Raw genomic sequence first — 22765 nt, forward strand, 5'->3', positions numbered from 1 at the left:
CGTATCGTTATTATCGTATCAAACTGAATGGACGAAATTCACGACCAACATAGTTCATGGTGGCCCACATACGATGCACCAGATTCGCCGCCGGCTAATGCTATATATATATATTTCAGATCAACACGAAATGGAATCACGTAGTTATTTGATAAAAAAAAAACAAAGCTGTCAAGTATTCATTATTAATTAATTAAAAGACAAAACCCCTTTTTTTTTTTGATAAATTATTCAAAATTTTAATTTTAAACCGAGAATGTTTGAAAACCTTTATACCTTCAAGATTTTAAGTTTTCTATAATAATTTAAAATTGTTATGTACGGTCTACTAAATTAAGATATTAAAGCGATCTTTTTTTTTCTACTTCAATATATTTATATACTATAGTACACATTATTTTAATCAAACGTGTTGCATACTCAATTAGCCCAAAAAATATTTGCCACGCATATTTAAAATTATATTTTGTTGGGCTTATAAAACATATAGTTGTCATGAAATAATGTAATAATACATCAAAAAATTGTTTGATGGCTGGACCTTTTTGCACTTTGATCATTCTGCATGAGTATATCGTCATATATATATATATATATATGAAAATATAACATCGTTAAAAATAAATTTATATGACTACATATATTATCGTCATAAACGCGAAAAAGTGAAATGTTGAGAAATTTTGATTTTGCGTTCTATTATGACTATAATTTGACTATGATCTAACTTGAAAAAATATAAAATGATCATTTTTAAAGCCCTATGATCGTTTTACCACACGTTTTACCAAACAACCACATTACTCTGCATCTCAGTGAGAGATTTTTGGAAAATCTAGCACTACCGTCAAATGTTTTTATAATATACTTTTGTATTTCACGTCCATTAGTACGTTACAGTCGAGCGTATGAATTAAGCCTTAATGTCTTATAATGTTTAGCTAATGCGTTTTCGAGAATGGCGTGAAATCGGTGACATTGATATTTCGAAATAAAATATCATTATATCATAGATTAAATACATATAATAACAGCTATTAGATTGTTGGTGTTGGTATATATAGTAAGCGCATCAACATGTGTGTAAAATTAAGTATAATGAACAATTATTATGTTTTCTATATTTCCTCAAAAAAAATTAGAAAAATAAAACACATTTTTCCGGTCATGTGGTCGTTATTGTGTTTCTTTCAACTATAATACGAGTATAAAAACCTTATTTACTTAAACATTGATTGTTTAGTGTCGATGGTGTGTCATGTTTGTTCGCAAAAATTATCATTTGAAGTTGGTTTGTTGAGTAATGTGTAACACGATAGTTAGTATTATTATAAGTGCAGGTTAGGTTTTTTTTTCTAACTCCATGAAGTAACGTTCAGAAAATCCATATTCAGGTTATATAGATTAGGTGCAAAAAAATGCTTGTTATTATATATGATATTATGTTCTTATATTACTAATTATTTCTTCGATCGATCAATAGTAAGAATACATTTTATGTTATATTTTTTTTCCTTCGTACTTTGGCACAATATGTGTTTATTAAGTTTTCTCTTTAACTAAGTCTGTGAAAACCATTCTGGACGATTTTTTTTTGTTGATATTTTTATATTTTTCCATCGTAATTGTATTATAAACAAGAATTTTCTTAGAATAACCTATATTATATATGTATGCGTGTATGCATGTATCTAACTACATGTACTTGTGGACTGGGAAAAATTGTGAATCGGTACATTGTTGTGGTGAATTTGCTTTCACTCCGGATGACACCGAAGAGAGGTGAACGTTGTTCATTCTTTTTTTTTTCTTTTATTATTGTAAAACCGCGACGGCGACGGCCAGGTCGGGGGTACAGAATGTTCGCCGTTCATCACGATTGTTGCGTGTCTGAGTGAGAGAGAGTGATAGTGAGTGCGAGTTTGTATGTATATATATGTATGTATGCAAAAATGAAGAATCATTTTGATAGGTATTTTCAACAAAGAGCATGTGTGGAGGAGGAGTTGGGGTCGACGAAGAGAAAGAGGAAAGGAGGAAAACAATTTTTACTAAGATATGCAAGATGTAGAAGATACGAGTAGGTATATATCTGTACTCAGTGATTGATTAATTGTATCTTATTGTTTAAGACTTATTGTGCGTGCACATGTGATTTTGGCTATGTTATGTCGTGTTGTTATATGATGAATTCGATCATATACATAAACGCAAGTATAATTTAAAGTCGATTTCTTTAGTGAAACAATATATGGTAGGTAGGAATATAATGAAAATTATCTAATTCTACCATCACTCTTCGGTAATTTTAGTTATTATTGATTAATTATGATATTGCTTTTTGATAGGAATTGTTAATATTTTTATATATTTTTAGTTTCTAAAATTCTTATAATTTTTATAAGTACCAATTTTTATGAAACTGAAGTGAATTAAAACGATTTATAATATAAATTAGCTTCTTAAACACTTGGTAATTTCTTACTGGATATTTGTTTATTCGAAACACGTAAGGAATTTCTGTACTTGTGTATTACATTTTATATATTACATATTTTTAACGGGTTTTTCAAAATTTAATCTAAAAAATATCGTATTGTATTATTATTATTTTTTTTTAAATCTGATAAAATAGTCCATTTTGATTTTTCAGAATCTATATTTCTAAAAATATAGCGGAGTCTTATTATTTTTAACTTTTGTATCTCCTATCTATAATTTAATTTGTACTTAAGTATATTCATCGTTAAATTGCTGAAATACTTCATACAGTAGCTACTACTCACTGGTCGCTGACCGTGGATTTTCTAATAAACAAATATGTATTATTCATCAAATAAAATCTCACTGTTTATAGAGTACAAGGTAATCAGGGTAAACATTTATTATACATTTAGCCTGTTTTCCAAATGGAAATAAATTTAAAGTTACCCTTTAGTCTGACAAGGTTACGTGACACGTAGATAAGTACTCGTAAAATAGTTTTTATATTATAACAGTTTTGATAAAGATTGAATAAAAAATATTCAGCTGTACTATCATACTAAGTAGTATATTTAAGTATAAGTAGTATGGGTTAGCATTCATAAATTATGACCACATTGAATACTTGTACACAAAATAACGATAGGACACTGTCATTACGGTTGTTGTTTAATCATGATATCATATTTTCTGATTTTATGTTTTTAAATAATTTAGTTTTTTTTTATATTTATGTTATATACATAGAGAGTCTTATATTGTATAGTTATATAAAGTTATTTTGTTTACAGAATAAAATATTATGTTTCACATTCTAATATTTAAACAGAAATAAGTAAAAATTGTACATATGAGCGTAGTGATTTTCATATTAAAAAAATACATCAAAAAACATACGAGTATTCTTTTAAATTAAACTATATTTTAATAATGTGTATTTACCAACGTATGATATTATTTCTTATCTAGGTAGAATTCATCATGACGTACATTTTATGCATTTATAACCTTAAAACACATTTATTATATAGCTACCTATTTGTATACTATAGAAGGTCAAACTGGTTTTTACATAAATCCAACCTAATACAATATGTTCAATTATAAAAAAAAAATATGAAAGGCTACGGGGAAAAACGATAATAGTCAATATTCATAAACCTGCTTAGTATTTCAGTTTTAAAGTTTCAGAATCCCAAAAACTAAGAGGTAAAGCACGAAATAATTCAAAAAATGTATTGTTTATATAAAGTTTATAAAAAAAAAAAAATTAATTTGCCTTTAAAAATAAATGATAAGATGGTATAATTATTAGAATTTTTTTTTTTGACTCATTGTTTTTCCCCATAGTTCATATATATATATATATATCTACATACATAGTGTGTTGATTTTTGTTAATAATACTATAAACATTTATTCTGTAAAAACAACAACATTCATTTCATTTGACATAAAAATGTTTTTTTTAAAATTATGTACTATGTACATTTACTTACACAAATATCGAAAAAAAATCTACCCTTATAGCCATTAGATAATACATAGTAAAGTTTAAACAATACATATATAATCATATATGTATTGTTTAAACTCTACTCCTGAAGCTGTTCATAATTTTTTTATATTCCACATTTATGTGACGTTATTATTTTACTTAACAATAATCTCCCATCAGTTTTTTTAATGTACCTAATATAATTGGTATTTAATTTTTATATTTTAACAAGCTATTATATTTCCCAGCGATAAACTATAACTAGACAAGTGCTCAATGTATATAATTTATTATTATACCGTGTGCAATACATTTATATTATTTACACATCATAATAAATTATTAAAATAAATTTATTCGTATTCAGTAGATGATTTCCAGTATCTAAAATATAGATACGTTAAATTCAAGAGACTACACAATAATACTGTACTACTGGTTATTACTATTACTACCAGATACTATACCTACGTATAGTCCTCATTAAATTCGCTTACTGATGGTGTGTGTGTGTGTGTGTGTGTGTGTGTTTACAACAATCTCAGCGTTTGTGTATGGTTTGGCAAGATGTGACCTTTCATCAGATCGAAGTAGATTTCTACATACATTATTAAATATATATTTCTCTTAATGAATTCGTATAATAATATGACCATTGCTCGCCGCCTGCTATGGCACCATCTAGTGCAATAATCGGTACGACTGGTTTGTATTCAAAAGCACAACTCATTTGCCCATACATAATTTAGGTTTAAATAATAAAGGTACAACGTTTTCACACACTTAACTTTTTACTATTCGTTTGATCATAACAGCACATTTTCCTTATTATTTCAATATGGGCCTAAAACTATCGGTTTTTTTGCACAGGCGTGATTAAAAATGTTTAGATGTGTTTTTTTCTTCTAAATAAATATATAACTATACTACTCATAAGTATTTTTTGTAGTCTGTCTTTTTTATTTTTGATATTATATACTTCTAAATAAGTTAATAATATATACTATTCTAATTTTGAATGGTGGAATAAGTCCGATTTTCTTTATATAATTTAAACTTTCAATAGTTTTATTTTTATATTTATTCCAAGTATTTTCCAATTGTACCTCCTTATTAACTGTTTCTTTTATTTTAAATTTTATGATTGTATTGTTTATTAAATTAATTTTTAAATCAGTTTGACTCTGAATTTCAATAATCATGTTAATTACTTGATGTATGTGTCGATGAAGAGTGTTATAATGTTTGTCAACTTTCTGTACCATTGGTAGTCTTAGGATTATTGATAGTTTCACATGACCATAATATCAGAGGAAAATTGTTGTTTGATGTAATGTAATTGTCTAAAATATAATCGGAAAATATAGAAGTAGTAATAGATTTTGTACTAGGTGGTATCACAAAATTTATTTGAAATATTTATAGGGGGTAAATAACTTAATCCAAAATAAAACATTTCATTCATTTGCTAATTTCAGAATCATTATTTATAAGTACTCGATCAACGAGTTTTTAATTTTTAGTTTAACGACGGGTTTTGTTGTGCGTAAACGACTCGTACATTCACAGGTAAAAAATTTTGAATGCGAGCAAATGAATTGCATCGAAAAGAATCGCTTGCTTTTGATGATGAGAGTGCGATATGTTCGTGTATATATATTGCTGCCAATCTAATAGTGCAAAAGGCTATATACATTTCAAGCAGACTTACTGGTTAAAAATTATTGCTACTGGTCGACTTTATGACGTGACGTTCATAGTACAACGCGGATATGATGCGTTTTTGTTTCTGCGTACCTGTCATTTATCTACGCATACTATACATTGGTAAAATTAATGTTTGTGCGGTCTTTTTGATCACACCAATGACTTTTCTGGGGAAGAAAGGAGGAGATACAAGTTTTATAATGTTCTTAGGTTATTTTATCGTATTTTTTACGGCTTGATACATACATTTTTGATTAAAAACAATTCAAGAGAATGAAGCGACATCATCTCTTGGTGGAAGATCTACGTTGTTATTATAAATTATAATAATATTATGATTATAGTGTTAAATAGTATTAATAGTTTATTATACTATAATTGTATAATCTTATTATAACTATCGATGGAGATGATATGAATTACACGTGGAATGTGATCGTTGTTATTACGAACGTATATAAGCGAACGTTTTAATACCGTCATGGATAGAACTTTCGGCGCACGAGCTGCGTGGGCGCACGTGATGTGTGCGAGTTAATTCGCAAACGACCTGATTTTAAAGCGCGCGCGCACTCTCGTAAAATACGGGCCAATAACACAATGCGGTAATAATTATAAAATAATATACACTCATGAGACAAAATATTTTTTTTATTGAAGTCCAATTAGCGTAGAAAAAGAAAAAAGAAAAAAGGCACATTCCCCTAATATCTTCATACAATATGACGAATGCAGGTGTTTAGGCGCATAATAAACACACACACGTTTGGGCTAGCGGTGAGTAGTGGTTTGCTTCGTATAAAAAAAATATAAATATAAAATATTAAATAGTATACTATATATAAGCTTAGAATAATTGCGTTCATAATAGTCGGCACGACAGTGCCCTAATCATTCCTATAGATTCATAAAGTCTCGTCGCACTTTTAGCAAAAATCGCCTCGAGTTGTCTGTATAATAATATTATATTTAAATGATACATTACGATATCAGAATATTATTTTATTCAAAAACACAACTCGATAGGCGTATGCGCGCCAATAGTAATAATAATAATAATAATAATAAATTATAACCATATAAATAACATACAGACGTATTGCGACCTAGTTCTCGTCGTGTCGTTTCTTATGGTTAACGCAATGGTTATGATAATAATAATAATAATAGCATATACATATACATATACATATTGATGAATACGCGACTCATCTCGGATGCGCGCGCGAACGGTAAAACCTACCATCAGCGTCCGCAGACGACTTATACAATAACGTGGGATCGCGAGTTGTAATAACTGCATGCATTTTTCGACTTAATTACACGATATAAGAGTAAGCGTACGTATAACACTGACCATCGACGGTATTTGTACATGCAATTCATTATATTTGTAAAAAATAATATAGACAAAACTACATTTGTCATCGCCGTTCCTCTGGCTGTTAAGTATTCACCATTATTAAGCGCAGTGAGCGATTTTTATATTCAACGATTCGAAAAACATTTCGTGCGCATCCCTTCGGCAATACACCAAATTGTTGATGATCACCTTTTTCTCGAACAAATGAAACGTATAATGTTCAAAATAGTCTTTCGAATAACTGTGAATAACCTAGTCATGGAAAAAGTTTTGTCCTTAACATCTGTAATCGTACATTGGTTTGTTTTAACAGGAAAAATATTCATTGAAATCAAAAGGGAAACCCATAAACTGTCTTCAACAGTTCTTTATTTTGTAAATCGTCAATTTTTAAATTACGAATGTTATTTCCAATATAATACACCCTTATTGTATAGTATTGTATAGTTATTGGACATACTATATATAAACAGAAGGAATTCTATAACTACGTTGCACCGAATTAGTAACATTTTGCTAACTAAAGGTAGTTTTGATAAATTAGCTTGTTTAACCGATACATTTCGATTAGAAGAATTTATTTCGTTATTGCCCATGACAATTATTCGGTAAGAATTTAGACAGTTTTTAATTTTCTTACATTCAGAAATAGGAATATTAATTTATATTATTAATGAGATTTCATACTTTTCATATTGCGAGGAATTCTTCAAGCCTTAACTTAACTAAAAGATGAAAGTCCACGGAAAATAAAAAACGGGCATGAAATCTGAATTATCCAAATTTAAATCTTTAGTTCTTAACCGGATTTGCCGTAGTTTCTGGATTATCCCGGATATATGAATTTGCTTTTTATACAATTTATACATATTTTTAATTTTTAGTAAAATAAATAATTTTATTGTAACAACATATTAATATTAAGTTTTATGAATTTCAGTATTCTTATAATGATTTAAACAATTTTTAAAAATTATTATTAGTTAACAAAATAACAATTATTATATTGTTAAATTTTTTCTATACCTCTATGACTTACGGTGATAGCATGAATGAACCTAATTAACTAATTTTAACTTCATTACCTTTGAATGGTTACTGAATAAACTTTTGAAATTAAGATGAGTTAAATTTATATTACAATACAATATAGGAATGATAGAATAATAATTGTTATCGATTTATTTACACGGACAAGTTTTCTTACAATTATTAAATAAAATGTGAGTCATCGAATAGCAAAATTAAATAATCCGGATAATCCATGAAATTCGGATTTCCTAAATGAATCCGGATAGGCCAATCATTAAAATTAATAGACTCGTAAAATAAAAACTTTTATGTCTTCAAATGAAATAGCTAATATATATTTAATTTGGTTTTAAATTATCGAGAACAACTGCACTTAAGTGTTACTTTTTTTTTAATCGATCTAAATTACTTCGGTTACTGTTCTGTTTAGTTTCACTTTTTTTTTTTTAAAAAAAAAACTTTATTATTGTATCTTTGTATTACAAATATTACTGTTAAACATGGTTAATTGAAATCTAAATTTGTATTGAAATTGAGTTGTTATTACAATTAGAGTGAGGTTTTTAATAGTGTTAAAAGTACGATTGATGTTGTGCTTATATTTTTGAAATCTAATACTACATGATACATAATAAGTTATGTGATTATTAGAGCTCAAAAATGCATGCATTTGAATGTTTTTACTGAGTACATTAAAAAGTTGCTGAATGAGCTACAAATTTGAATCAATACCTAACGAGTTCAAAAATTAAATTTTAGTTTACATATTTTTATTTAGTTTGAGGTTTTTTACATAAATATACATATTTTAAAATAAAATTGGGTTTCACATGTGTTATTATTATTATTTTTTTTTATTAATATTTCATGAAAATTTTAGACTTTGAAGAATATTTCAAAACATATATGTTAAGAACATGTTTTTATAAAAACGTCGCCAATATAAAATATAAACCTGTTTAAAATTATACGTCGCACTTTAATAATTTAATGTTAAATAATTTATATCAACATAGCATTTTAAAACAATAAAAAAAAGCGTTTAATATGCTTGATGCTGATGATGCCGTGGCAATTGATTAAGTAAAAAGAATTATATGTGATAAAAATGTTCAATCAAATTTAATTTTTATTCACACAAACTATGGTTTCTTATCATCAGCCATTACCCGCTTAGAAACTTAAGGAATACTTAAAGCTGAAGCAATTCAAATTGTAGATATTGTCATAAAGAAATTAAAGTTCCAATGTTTAAAAAATCATGTCCAGTGCCGAATTACCCATTACGCAGAGTAGGTGCTCGTACCCATTTAAAGGGCCCTGTGAAAATGAAAAACTATTTTTTTTTAATTCAATAATACCTGTATTATATTTACGAATTTACGGGACAAATGTCATTATGAAATGTAATATATAATACATCGTAGGTGTTATATGTAGTAATAATAATAAAATTATTTTGAAAAAAATTGAAACAATGTAATAATCGAGTAATTTTTCTTGCAAATAAAAGAATTTAATAAACACGATTTTATTCATTAGCAATAGTTAGTTATATTTAAAGCTGTTTATTTTAACTGTTGGATAGTAATATTAAAGATATATGTAAAAAATAATTTTGTAGAGTCCAAAATTTTAATCGCCTAGGGACCCACAAATGTTTAATCAGGCACTGATCATGCCAGAAGAACAAACAACAACAGATAGCTTTAGAGAAGAACTTAATATGAATGACTTCATATATTTTAAGTATATGCCAATTTCTTATGTTGATGTAGAATGGGAGCTATTCGCTTTATAAAAATATGTTGGCTGATAATCGCCATTCATTTGTAATAGAAAACCTATCGAAATCTCCAGTTTTAAATTGTAATTCTTGAAGTAAATGCAACATATATCTTATTAATTAAACTGTGCATATTTGTCTCCATCTTATAATTATTATTTTTATCAAAAATGAAAAAACTTAACGTAAAATTTAAAAACAGTTAAGTGCATATTTAGCGTATATTTTAATTATTTTAAGCGCATATTTCGAGAGTTTTTAGTGCATGAATTTTGGGCCCTAGTGATTATTATATCATGCTATAATTATTTTATTGGGTTATAAAAATTATTACATATTATTTTCGATGTTTCGACTTTATTTATTACTTAAGTCGGACACACTATTTGCTGTATTGCTTAAAATAAATTGTCTTTAACTAGCTGAGCTAGGGAGTTACATTTATGTATACCGTTTGGTGTGAACGATATAAATGGAATCTTTTACACATTACCGCAAGGTTGATTTCATCCAAAATTTTAACGTGTAGTGGCTACCGATTGTAATACATTTTTAATTCTATGATGAAATTATATTTATACCTATATATTTGATAAGTATTGTAAACAAAGAACATATTCGTAGTATTTATTTGTGTCACATAATATAAAAAATACATGGTATAGTATAGTTTGAATCCGGTTTAATCGGTCTATGGATATTTTAAAATGTCGGTGGTTCGACTTTGTTTAATACTTATTCGCCGTTCGTGGGATGACTTGTAGACGTATAATATACCTACATTACCTATATATATTTATGTGTGTGTGTGTGCCTGTAAGCCTATGTTGCCTCCAAATTGTGGATGTATGTGTCGTACGTTTACTGTAAACTCGGGACCGTCTAGTCAGGTGTGTGCTTGAGTGTTTTCGTTACTGTTATGCGAACGATAATACCCTGCGGATTTGGGTAGGCAATAGCAGCGGCGAGTACGTATCGTTTATGCCTATTTAAACACACACACACGCACACGTTTTACAAACAATATTGTTGTCAGAACGTGTGTGCGCGTCCGTCCGACGACGATGAACGTCGACGCGGCCAGCGAGAGGTGTGCTCTGAACAAAACACAATGGTCTCCCGTTGTGTGTGTGTGTGTGTGTGTGTGTGTGTGTGTGTGTGTGTGTGTGTGCAGTGTTATTATATTCCGTTGTTTGCCATCCAGGAGTGCCCAAAGTGGTATCTGCAAAATTATGAAATACAAAGGAAACGAAAAATTGTTTTAATATAATTTTTAATTTTTAATTTTTATTCGTTTGCTTTCAGTCGCAGAAACAACGACCTACACCCCAGTATCGACGATATGTGGAGTCGGCATGTTCCGGTGTTCAGACGGAAAATGCATACCGTCCGAATTATTGTGCAACATGCAAAAGGATTGCGACCGAGGGGAGGACGAGTTTCAGAGTTGTCGTAAGTCTACACACACACGATAATCAACTTACTTTTTTCGTACATTCAAATCCTTATTAGCAGATAACTGAAAAATATTTAAAATACTTGAAAGTGTTTTCGAATATCCATTAAGAGCAAAAGATACAAATAAATATTTTATAAAAATTATTTTATGCTTCGTACAAATTTTCATAAAGAAGTATATTTTTAAATTGATACTTTGAATTTTTGGATGTAACTAAATATATATGTAATTATAGATGTAAATCTAATAATCTACCCTCGTACACCACTAGTACTATTTCTTTGCTTACGATATTATAATTTTGCTTCATCCCGTGCAGTGAAGTGTCAAAGATGATTGTTTTAGAATGTTTCCATAGGAGGATATTAGGTTATCATTGTATTACATTTTTTCAATGGTCATTATGATTATATATATATACTATGGGTAAAAGGTATGGAATTTTATATCACATTTACGATTTATCTTCTTTATTGTTATGGTTTATAAATACTCAAAATGAAAGGGAAAATATCGAACAATATCAACAAAAAATAAAATATAAAACTATTTTAGTTTTAGTAGTGACATTTAATAAAATATTTACTTATCTAAAAGAATGTTAATAAGAAAAAAAACATTTCTTAGTTTATATCTAAACTATATACTAAAAATATTGTTTATTATTATTTAGAAGTTTTGAAAATTATATGAGTGCTACTGTACTAAGCTTATTAGCTGAGCACGTCATAGGTTTTTATGTCTTGGTGATAAATTTCACTTCGTTTATTCGATGTTTTAGCTCCACCTGAATGTGAACCCACGTTATTGCCGTGCCGTCAATACCATTGGAACAAAACGTACTGTTACCCGCCACATTACCGGTGTGACGTTACCGTGGATTGTGTCGACGGTTCTGACGAAGCCGATTGCAGTAAGTACATATTATTTAGTGTACAACAAGAAAATACGTGACAATACAGCGATATTAGAAGACAATTTTTCACGTTTGTAAATTAACATGAATGACCCCTGTACGATGTGTTTGGCGGCTTATAGGTGTGCGCACGAGGGGTGCCGGATATGCCTGAGAACTCCTCTCTCCCCAGAAATGTTGTAAATGAAGACCTAAAATTTAAGTCTAAGAGTAAAAGATCTGTATTTGAACTGATGTAGCTCAAATTAAATGTAATTTATTTTAAAATATTTGGTGAAAAATGAATTATGTTTCATAATAGAAAAATTAAAACTAAATTTTCTAAATTTTCGTGCAAAAACTAATTGTGATAATATAATAGCTACAATTTACTATAAAAATGAAAATCATTAATTATTGAAGTTATCTGAGAAAAGTATACTAGATTTAAGGAAAATATATTCATTAATAATACTATATATTAATACTAATATACCACAATATTAAATAAAAAATGAAATTCATATTTATTTTATTATTTATATATTATAATTTATTAAATATACCTATACATTTTATTGAGATAAGGCTCAAAAGTATTGTAGGCACCCTCTGAAATACAGGTTTGTGCATGCCTATGATTTAGCATCATCGTATTAGACGGCATTCTTTACGATCTGAACAATGTAAACTAACCTAATTAACTGTAGTATTTCCAAATATTGTTATCTACGCGTATTATCGTGTATGGTCAGTAGTAATTTTACTTGATTTAATATAGTTATTGTTTGGGTAAATGGTATTGAACATCATCATTCTCTCTAAGACGGATAAAACTCGATATTTTGAACATTTTTCACGCTCCGTAGCGCGTGGATCGATAATGCGAGACAAGAACTTTTAAAATACGCCCAAAGAATATTCTCTATGAATAGAAAAGGAAAAAAAATACGCCTTAAATCTGATTATTAAGACGACAACGAAGTGTGGCGTGACGCGATTTTTATTTTGTAAATCACAGAAGTAGAAAAACAAAAAATTAATTCCGTTGTATGCGCGATGTTACAGCTGATCAGTGGTGTATCCAGAATTTTTTTTTGGGGGGGGTTATAAAAAATTGAACATTAAATTTTTTTTGAATTTTGTGTGTTTTTATTATAATCAATAAACAATATACATACACTAAACATTTTCGGGGGGGGGGGGGGGTTATAACCCCTAACCCTCCCCTGGATACGCCACTGCAGCTGATATAATCATTTCATCGCATAAGTTCACATCCGATTCCGCTCGTCTAATCTCGGCGGCATAAACAATTTTGCAGTTAGAAAAACTGAATATAGTGAATAGCAAGACCGGTCAATCGTCGTTATGTAACATATTATTTTAACCTTATGTGTCGAAATGCATACAAATAATATCTTTTCATGCGTCTCGTAATAACATCGTTAGATCACGATTTTTGCGTTGCACCCATGACTTGGTCACCGTCGTGATTTATTTACATATAAACTGTATGGTAATATGTTGAATTTTATGATATTTTACTGTTTACAGCGTACCGAAAATGTCAGACTGAAGACTTCCGGTGTGAGGTGAACGGTCCCGCCAGTGGTCCATGTCTGCCCAAGTCTAAACGATGTGACGGTTACTACGACTGCCGCAATCATAAGGACGAGGAGAACTGTGGCCCGGCTATCAACATGTCTTGTCCGCTAGACAAATTCCGTTGTCTAAACGGGCAGAAGTGCATCGACCCGAAACTAAAATGCGACCATCAGAACAATTGCGGTGACAATAGTGACGAAGAAAACTGCAGTAAGTTAATGCGACATAAATTTCCCCCTTCGTTGTCCATGTTTGTCACTAACTAATATAATTTTCATCTCCTAAGACTTTGCTGCTTGTCATGTGGGCCAATTCCGGTGCGGCAACGGACTTTGTATCCCGCTAAACTATCAGTGCGACGGGTACGCGGACTGCCACGATGGCAGCGATGAATTAAATTGCACTACTATGGCATGTCCGGGAAAATATCTGTGTCCGCAAGGTGGACCGAACAAACGGCCTAAGTGCATAAACAAGTCGCAACTATGCGACGGACATAAAGATTGTGAAGACAACGCAGACGAAGAGGCCGCGTGCTGTAAGTGTTATTAATTTAAAATCGTTATGTGTACGCGTAATGTTGGTTACACATTTGTTTAATTTTTTTTTTCTCGTCTTACAGCGACGTTAAGTTGTCCAGCGTTGGGTTGCGAGTACAAGTGCCAGGCGTCGCCCACCGGAGGCACGTGTTATTGCCCCGAGGGTAGAAAAATTGGCAACGATTCGAAAACGTGTATAGGTTAGTATCCGAGTGTTGATTTATTATTTTCGCTCGGAATGTAAAATACGTTGTAATGATTTATAAGGCTGGGTACTTTTTTGTTGTTTTAAGTTATAAGCTTTGTTAGGAGAGCTGTACTTTACTATCTAAAATTTAAACTCTATATGTGCCTATGCCGTAGTGTTGTGTACGTCCTCGCGACATCATATCGTAATACACGCAGTCGTATTCTCGTGACATTATCATTGTGTGTTCTCATTTCAGATCGTGACGAGTGTACCGAATGGGGATTCTGTGAACAATTATGCAAGAACACGGAAGGGTCGTATATGTGCAGTTGTTATCCCGGATACGATCTGGTGGACAAGAAGAAATGCGTGGCCAATAATCGGACTCAATCGTTCCAGGTGTACTTCGCTCAGGACAAGAATATCATGAAAATGGACTCCAAGTACCAAAACCAAATGGTGGTAGCCAACGCGACGTCCGCCAGCGGCATGGACTACCATTATGCATTCAACACGTTGTTCTGGTCGGACGTGAAGATGAAGAAGATCAAGTCCATGCAGCTGTCCGACGTGAAAAAGTTCATCCGCGATGGAAATGCGATGCCGGCTGAGATTACGTTGCCCGGTATGTGGGAGCCCATATCCATCGCTATCGACTGGATCGGCAACAAGCTGTACGTGGTGGACGGCGTGGGACAGAAGATCGACGTGTTTGAGCTGTACGGCCGGTGGCACGCTATCGCGCTCAGTAGTAACCTTACCAACCCTTCGGATATAGCGCTGGACCCGACGCAAGGGTACATGTTTATCGCCGACGGCAATCAACTGATCCGCGCCAACATGGACGGCAGCGACACCAAGGCGATCGTCACCGACGCCGTGTACAAGGCTTCCGGGGTAGCGGTAGATATTCTCGAGAAACGACTGTACTGGTGCGATTCGCTGTTGGACTACATCGAGACCGTGGACTACGATGGCAGCAACAGGCATCTGATACTGAGAGGGCCTCAGGTACCGTCACCGTCGCGGCTCGCGGTATTCGAGAACCGGGTGTACTGGTCGGACGGTACCAAACAGGGTTTACTGAGCGTCAACAAGTACGATCCGACCACCGTCTCGTCGGTGTACAAGAACCGCGACATCAAGGACCCGAAGTCTGTGAAGATCGTCCATTCGTTGGTCCAAAGAGAAGGTAAGCGCAACGTTTGTATACGCGCACGTATAGCTTATAACCGAAGACTTGCGTTAGTATACCTACGTCATTATATCCAGTTTCGTTGACGTAACGATCGGTGTTTGTTTCTAGTACCGTCGCCTTGCAGCAAGAACAACGCTGGCTGTTTGCACATGTGTATCGTGACCAGAGGTAGTGATGGCTTGTTGGCCTACAGATGCGCCTGTAATATGGGTTACCAACTTGCCCAAGATATGCATAGTTGTGTTTGTAAGTATCACTACAATTTATATTTTAACATTACGTGTAGGAGGTGTTCCGTTTGTTTTGCCTTTTAATTTCGATGTTTTATTTTTTAAGTGATCGATGAGTTTCTTTTGTACTCGCAACAAAGATTTATCAAAGGTAAAGTTTTGAACAAAGTTTCGCAAGGATTCAGTGATGCCATACTGCCTGTATCGTCAAGGAGAGCTAGATTTGTAGGTCTAGATTTCGACGCTCGTGATAATTACATATATTATTCAGACGTTCTTCAAGATGTTATCTATAGAATACATAGAAATGGGACAGGTAAATTATTGTAGTCAATTGTAAACGACTTTATCGTATACAATTCATATAAAAATAACAAAATAAATAATCAATTTAATAATATATTATATGCAGGTAGAGAAATCGTCTTGGCATCGCAAAATGAAGGTGTAGAAGGTCTTGCTGTCGACTGGGTAGCCAAGAACCTATACTACATCGATAGCAGAAAAGGAACGTTAAACGTGTTGAGTACCCGTAACGTGACTAATAAAAGAGTATTGTTAAAAAATATGAAAAGACCCCGAGCGATTGTAGTACATCCCAACAAAGGGTACGTATAAAATTACTATAATTACTAAATTGTTGTACGTAACGTAACACGTAGATAACCCCAGACAATATTTTAACTATGTATTGTTTTTTTTTTTCAGGTATATATTTTTTTCCGAATGGGATAGACCTGCAAACATTAGCCGTGCGTACACTGATGGTTCTAATTTGATCGTGTTTCGAAATATCACATTGGGATGGCCGAACGGTCTAGCTGTTGATTTCATGTCCGATCGACTTTATTGGTGTGATGCGCTGTTAGATCATGTACAGCATTCAAATCTTGACGGCACGGACGTGAAAACCATCAATTCCACATTGATCAGACATCCGTTTTCCATTGTCACACATTACGGTACGATTTATTTACAACAGAAAAATAATGTTCTGTTGTTGGTACTCGCAGTTTTACATAATATCACTCAATTGTATTCCTCAATTTATATTCTAGATTGGATGTACATCACCGATTGGCGACTAGACGCCATCATTAAGATACACAAGTTAACCGGCGTGGTATCCAACATCGAAGTACGAGAACCACAAAACAATCGTTTGTATGGCGTGAAAATATACAGCGAACACGAACAACTTTTAGATAACAGCCATCCGTGTTCAAATGTCGCCAACTACGGAGGATGTCAAAAGCTGTGTTTCGCGATCCCTTCAAACTCCTCGATAACGCTTAAAGCCCAATGCGGATGTCCGTATGGAGAAAAAATTGCGATGGACGGTAAAACGTGCGTAGCAGATCCGAATGCCGAGCCTCCAGTTACGGCTTGTCCGAATACATGGGACTTTACGTGCAACAACATGCGGTGCATACCCAAAGCGTGGGTGTGCGATGGCGACGATGACTGTCTGGACAATTCCGACGAAGAACAAAACTGCACTAGTTAGTATAGAAAAATGTTCTGTGTAACACAAAATAAATTTAATTAATTTTCAACAGAGTGCATTAATAATTATTATTTTTACAGAGCCGACTTGTGCTCCCGGCGAATGGCAATGCGGTTCCGGCCGTTGTGTACCGGGCACGTTCAGATGTGATGGTGAAAATGATTGTGGTGATTATAGCGACGAGACGGGATGCACGAACGTCACGTGTTCTTCGACGCAATTTTTATGCGATAACAACCGCTGTGTACCGTCCACGTGGAAATGCGATTCGGAAAATGATTGCGGCGATGGTTCTGACGAAGGCGATTTTTGCGCCGAAAAAACTTGTGCATATTTCCAGGTAAATTTCGAATGCCGCATCAAAAAGAGTTGCTGGATAAAACGTTTACACAGACTGTTATGTGTATTTTCATATTTTAGTTCACTTGTCCTCGGTCCGGTCATTGTATTCCTCAAACGTGGGTGTGCGATGGCGATAATGACTGTTTCGATAACCAAGACGAAGAAGGTTGTCCGCCGATCACGTGTTCACCAACTCAGTTCAAATGTGCTGATCTTAGACAATGTATACAAGAAACGTACAAATGTGATGGCATATTGGATTGCAATGATGGCAGTGATGAACTGGGTTGTCGTAAGTGTTAAAACTTTTAGTCGTATAAATAAAAATCAAATCGAGCATTAGTTACTATCAAGAATTTCATATTAAAGAGGCGATAAAATACGTGTGAAAAATGAACAAATATTTTAATAAAGTAGATGAAAAGTTATAAAAATTATTTTTTATATAAATTTAAATATTCATGTGATGATGATATTGTCAAGTTATCCTATATGGTGGTACATAATAGTGAAATAAATAGGTTTTTTATCGGTTTATGAAACCAGCACAGTATAAATATGAGTATAAAATGAATAGAAACTCAATCAAAATTAGTAAAAAAATTGCATAGTTAAATAAAAAAAATTGTGAGTTTATAGTTATTATAGGTTTAAAGTCAAATATAACACAGTTAACTTGTATAAATCAAAAAAAAATTGAATTTATTTTGAATTTTTATTTTAACAGATTATGATAACCGTTCAAAAGTCATATCAGATGTTTACATATAATTAAATTATATTATAATAAAAATTTATTTTTATAATGTTTGTTATAGCTACACTAGCTCCTAATCAATGTGACACAGAAAAGCAATTCCGTTGTGAAAAATCTGGAATTTGTATACCAAAAACATGGTATTGCGATGGAACAGCTGATTGCGATGATGATTCTGATGAACCAAAAACGTGTGGACAAGTTTCATGTCAGTCGAACTATTTTAAATGCAATAATTCGCAGTGTATTTTCAAAGCATATATTTGTGATGGAAGAGACGATTGTGGTGATGGTTCTGATGAAGATTATAGACTTGCTTGTGGAGCACCACCATTCAAGTATGTTTATTTTAATTTTTCTACATGATCGAAACCAAATTTGAATAAGTAACGAAATTTAATATTTTTTTTTTTTTTTTTTTTAGGTGTATGTCAGGTGAATGGCAGTGTCCAAATGCGACAAATCGTTGTATAAATATAACAAATGTTTGTGATGGAATACCTCATTGTCCAAATGGTGCCGATGAAGGACCGAATTGTGACTTACCAGAATGTGATAAGGAAGGTTCTTTCTGTTCAAACGGATGTAAACAAACGCCAGTAGTAAGTTAGTTTAGATTGCATAGCTAATAAAATGTTTTATTCACTTTTAGTCTATATTAAAACAAAAAATGAATTTTAGGGACCATTATGCACATGTCCCCATGGTGAAGTTCTGAACACTACATATGAATGTATGGACCTAAACGAGTGTGACCCACCTGGTCTTTGTTCGCAGCACTGTACAAATACCAAAGGAAGTTATTTCTGTTCCTGTGCTTCAGGATATATTCTGGAGTCTGATAAGCACACTTGTAAAGCTTTAAGTAAGATAATACAATGTTTAAATATTTTAAAATATCATATATTGTCACCTTATACTCATATTAATTGATACCTTGTGTTTTTTTTTGTCAGACCATAGTGCCGCATTTCTAATTATATCCAATCGGCATTCCATATTGGTAGCTGATCTCAAAGAACAAGGTCTTGAACGGGTCCCTATTATAGTGGAAAATGTAGTTGCAACAGCGTCAAACATGCATACAGGCACGATATTCTGGTCAGACATGAAACTTAAAAAAATATCCAGGCTGGATAAAAGCAGTGAACCTAGAGATGTAAGTAGATATATAAAATTAATATCGTATTAACAGTAATTATTGTTAACGAATGTGTACAAAATTGTTATAGATTATCACATCTGGATTAGATTTAGTGGAAGGTTTAGCCTATGATTGGATTGGAGGACATATTTATTGGTTAGATTCTCGGTTGAATACGGTTGAAGTAGCTAATGAAAATGGAACGAATCGTATTATTCTGCTAAAAGAAAATATTACTCAACCGAGAGGAATGATGTTAGATCCAAGTCCTGGGTATGATTTTGACTCATCTTACAACTAACCGAATAATATTAAGCAACATTTAAAATTGTATAGAGCACGATGGTTGTTTTGGACTGATTGGGGAGAGAATCCAAGAATTGAACGTGTTGGTATGGACGGTACTAACCGTTCTGTTATAATCAGTTCTAAGATCTATTGGCCTAATGGTTTAACATTGGATATTGTCAATCAACGTGTATACTTTGCTGACTCTAAACTTGACTTCATTGACTTCTGTTATTATAACGGTACAGGTCGTCAGCAAGTCATCGCTGGAAGTCACTATTTACTTCATCCACATTCTTTAACTTTGTTCGAAGACACACTTTACTGGACTGATAGACAGTTAAATAGGGTAACATTTATTGTTAAGGTGGTGTTAACTATCTCTTTTATATATATTTTTTATTTTAGGTATTATCCGCTCATAAATTTAAGGGGAAAAATCAAACAGTGGTTTCCCATTTAATTTCACAACCATTGAGTATTCATGTACATCATCCGTCCTTACAACCAATCACACCAAATCCTTGTGAAAATACCACTTGTGAGCAACTTTGTTTATTATCACCTTCTTCGCCTACAGGATTCACCTGTAAATGTAAACCAGGATACAAAGTTTCTAGTACTGGCCAGTGCCTTGAAAGTAATTAATGATACAAAAATATGTTGATTTTCGAAATAGTCTTCAGTGCCTAATAATATTATCTATTTTGTGTAGACGAGTCTCCGTTTTTATTAGTTATGAGAGGTTACCAAATTATTGACGTAAGTCTTACACCAGGAGATAAAACTACTGGACACATTGTTCCTATTGTTGGTATTGAAGGAGGAACACAAGTAGATTACGACACAGAAACAAAATCTTTATACTGGGTCGAAGGATTGAAAGTGAATGAAGAAGATGAAAGTATCAACAGCGTTAATGTAAATACTATTAGCAGTTTTTAATATTATGCAAATTTATTAAATTTATTTTTGTGATGATATAGTGTACGTTAATGATGTCTCCCTATCATGGAGGAAACAAATCATCTTTATTAGGTGATCTTACTGGTTTCGTTGGAGCCCCATATGTTATCGCTTTTGACTGGAATGGTCGAAATTTGTATATTGGAAATCGGGAATCTTCTAGCTTAGAGGTAGTTAAAGTCGATGGTAATAATAAATACAGAATGGTGCTGTTATCGAATAATGGAAAAGATGTATCAGTAGCAACACCGATTGGGATTGTTTTAGATCCTAGTGAAGGGTAAGTTTTCCTTTGTAAATTATTAAATTTATATTTTATACTAATTTTTATCATTCAATAATTAAATTAATATATTATTGTAGAAAACTTTACTGGGCTGATCAAGGAGGATATGGAGTACCTCCTAAGATAGGTAAAATTAACATGGATGGATCTAATCCTCAAGTGTTAATACATGATGGTTATACACCTGAAGCAATTGCTATCGACTTAGAACAAAAAAATATTTATTATAGCACACAATATCCTAGCAGCGTAAATAATTTTTTGATTATTCTATTTTATTAATACCGCAAAAAAAAAAAAATTATTTTCTAAGTATTTTTATTTTTATTTTAGATAAAAATGATGAGTGTGAGTGGTATGAACCATCGAACATTAATGGGAGAACATCAAAGTATTGCTTTCCCAAAATCAATGGGCATTTACGATCGGTATTTGTACTTCATCGATTCCAGATATGATCATCTTGTAAGAGTAAATGCTGATGATGGATCTGGAATGGAAAAAATATTAGAAAACGATGCAGATCTTAAATCATTAACAGTGTTTTCAAAGAAAACTAGTAAGTTTCAAAAAAGTTTTAATGTTTAAAAAAAAGTAAATTTAAAATAACTCAATTTTTTTAGATGAATATCATCCGTGTGCTGTTACTAAAAATGGGGGTTGTCAACAGTTTTGTATTCCCAGTGAAAACGGTAATAGAGTTTGTGCTTGTTCTGTGGGATATAAAAAAGAACTAGATATTAAATGTACACCACACACATCATTTGCGGTAGTTTCTCAAGTTGATTTAGTCAGAGGATATAGTCTTACCGACACGCTTGATGCAATTGTTCCTATATCAGGACCAGGTAAACTATTTTAATATTTATTTCAATTATTTCAATTTAAAGATATATTCATTAATTTAATTTAAAAATCTGCAGGACATCATATTTTACACGTTGATGTTCACGTGGCTCAAAACTGGATATATTGGGTAGAATTTAATCGTGGTATATGGAATGGCATTTATAGAATACGACCCAATGGTACTGAACTTCAACACATAATCAAAGACGGTATTGGTTCCAATGGTATTCGTGGTCTGACTATCGATTGGATTGCGGGCAATATGTATTTCACAAATGTATTTCCACATGAAAATTACGTTGAAGTTTGTTGGTTGGATGGTTCTATGCGTAAAGTCCTAGTCAAAACAACTACTGACGCACCAAAAGAATTGGCGGTTAATCCAATCAAACGATTGTTGTATTGGATCGACTACGGTCAGTATCCTAAAATAGGAAAAGCTTACTTAGACGGATCTAATTGGATGCCGATTGTGACAACTGGAATTAGTCAACCTAGAGATTTAACTGTTGATATGGTTACACATGATGTATATTGGGTAGATGCAAGATTAGATTTAATCCAAAAAATATCTTCTAGTGGTGGAGAAAGACAGGTAAACAGTGAATATTTTGATTCAAAAAATATTATTTTAAAA

General features: G+C 32.1%; 1 protein-coding gene across 1 annotated transcript in view; it reads left to right on the top strand.

Moving 5' to 3' along the window:
• The window catches only part of LOC112690042 (low-density lipoprotein receptor-related protein 2), a 63028-nt gene that overhangs the window by 29181 nt on the left and 11082 nt on the right, over positions 1-22765 (top strand). The window contains exons 2-27 of the mRNA XM_025563937.1: positions 11176-11322; positions 12111-12242; positions 13782-14042; positions 14119-14370; positions 14455-14571; positions 14818-15753; positions 15868-16005; positions 16096-16305; positions 16402-16597; positions 16698-16951; positions 17048-17491; positions 17577-17836; positions 17917-18130; positions 18657-18933; positions 19020-19197; positions 19277-19460; positions 19552-19754; positions 19828-20012; positions 20076-20376; positions 20436-20667; positions 20743-20948; positions 21014-21273; positions 21357-21528; positions 21613-21838; positions 21903-22127; positions 22203-22723. Coding sequence (XP_025419722.1) covers positions 11176-11322; positions 12111-12242; positions 13782-14042; positions 14119-14370; positions 14455-14571; positions 14818-15753; positions 15868-16005; positions 16096-16305; positions 16402-16597; positions 16698-16951; positions 17048-17491; positions 17577-17836; positions 17917-18130; positions 18657-18933; positions 19020-19197; positions 19277-19460; positions 19552-19754; positions 19828-20012; positions 20076-20376; positions 20436-20667; positions 20743-20948; positions 21014-21273; positions 21357-21528; positions 21613-21838; positions 21903-22127; positions 22203-22723 — 6731 coding nt within the window. The remainder of the gene's footprint in view (positions 1-11175; positions 11323-12110; positions 12243-13781; positions 14043-14118; positions 14371-14454; positions 14572-14817; positions 15754-15867; positions 16006-16095; positions 16306-16401; positions 16598-16697; positions 16952-17047; positions 17492-17576; positions 17837-17916; positions 18131-18656; positions 18934-19019; positions 19198-19276; positions 19461-19551; positions 19755-19827; positions 20013-20075; positions 20377-20435; positions 20668-20742; positions 20949-21013; positions 21274-21356; positions 21529-21612; positions 21839-21902; positions 22128-22202; positions 22724-22765) is intronic.

Source organism: Sipha flava, unplaced genomic scaffold, assembly GCF_003268045.1.
Source record: "Sipha flava isolate LNK unplaced genomic scaffold, YSA_version1 48_pilon_pilon, whole genome shotgun sequence".
Lineage (NCBI taxonomy): Eukaryota > Metazoa > Arthropoda > Insecta > Hemiptera > Aphididae > Sipha > Sipha flava.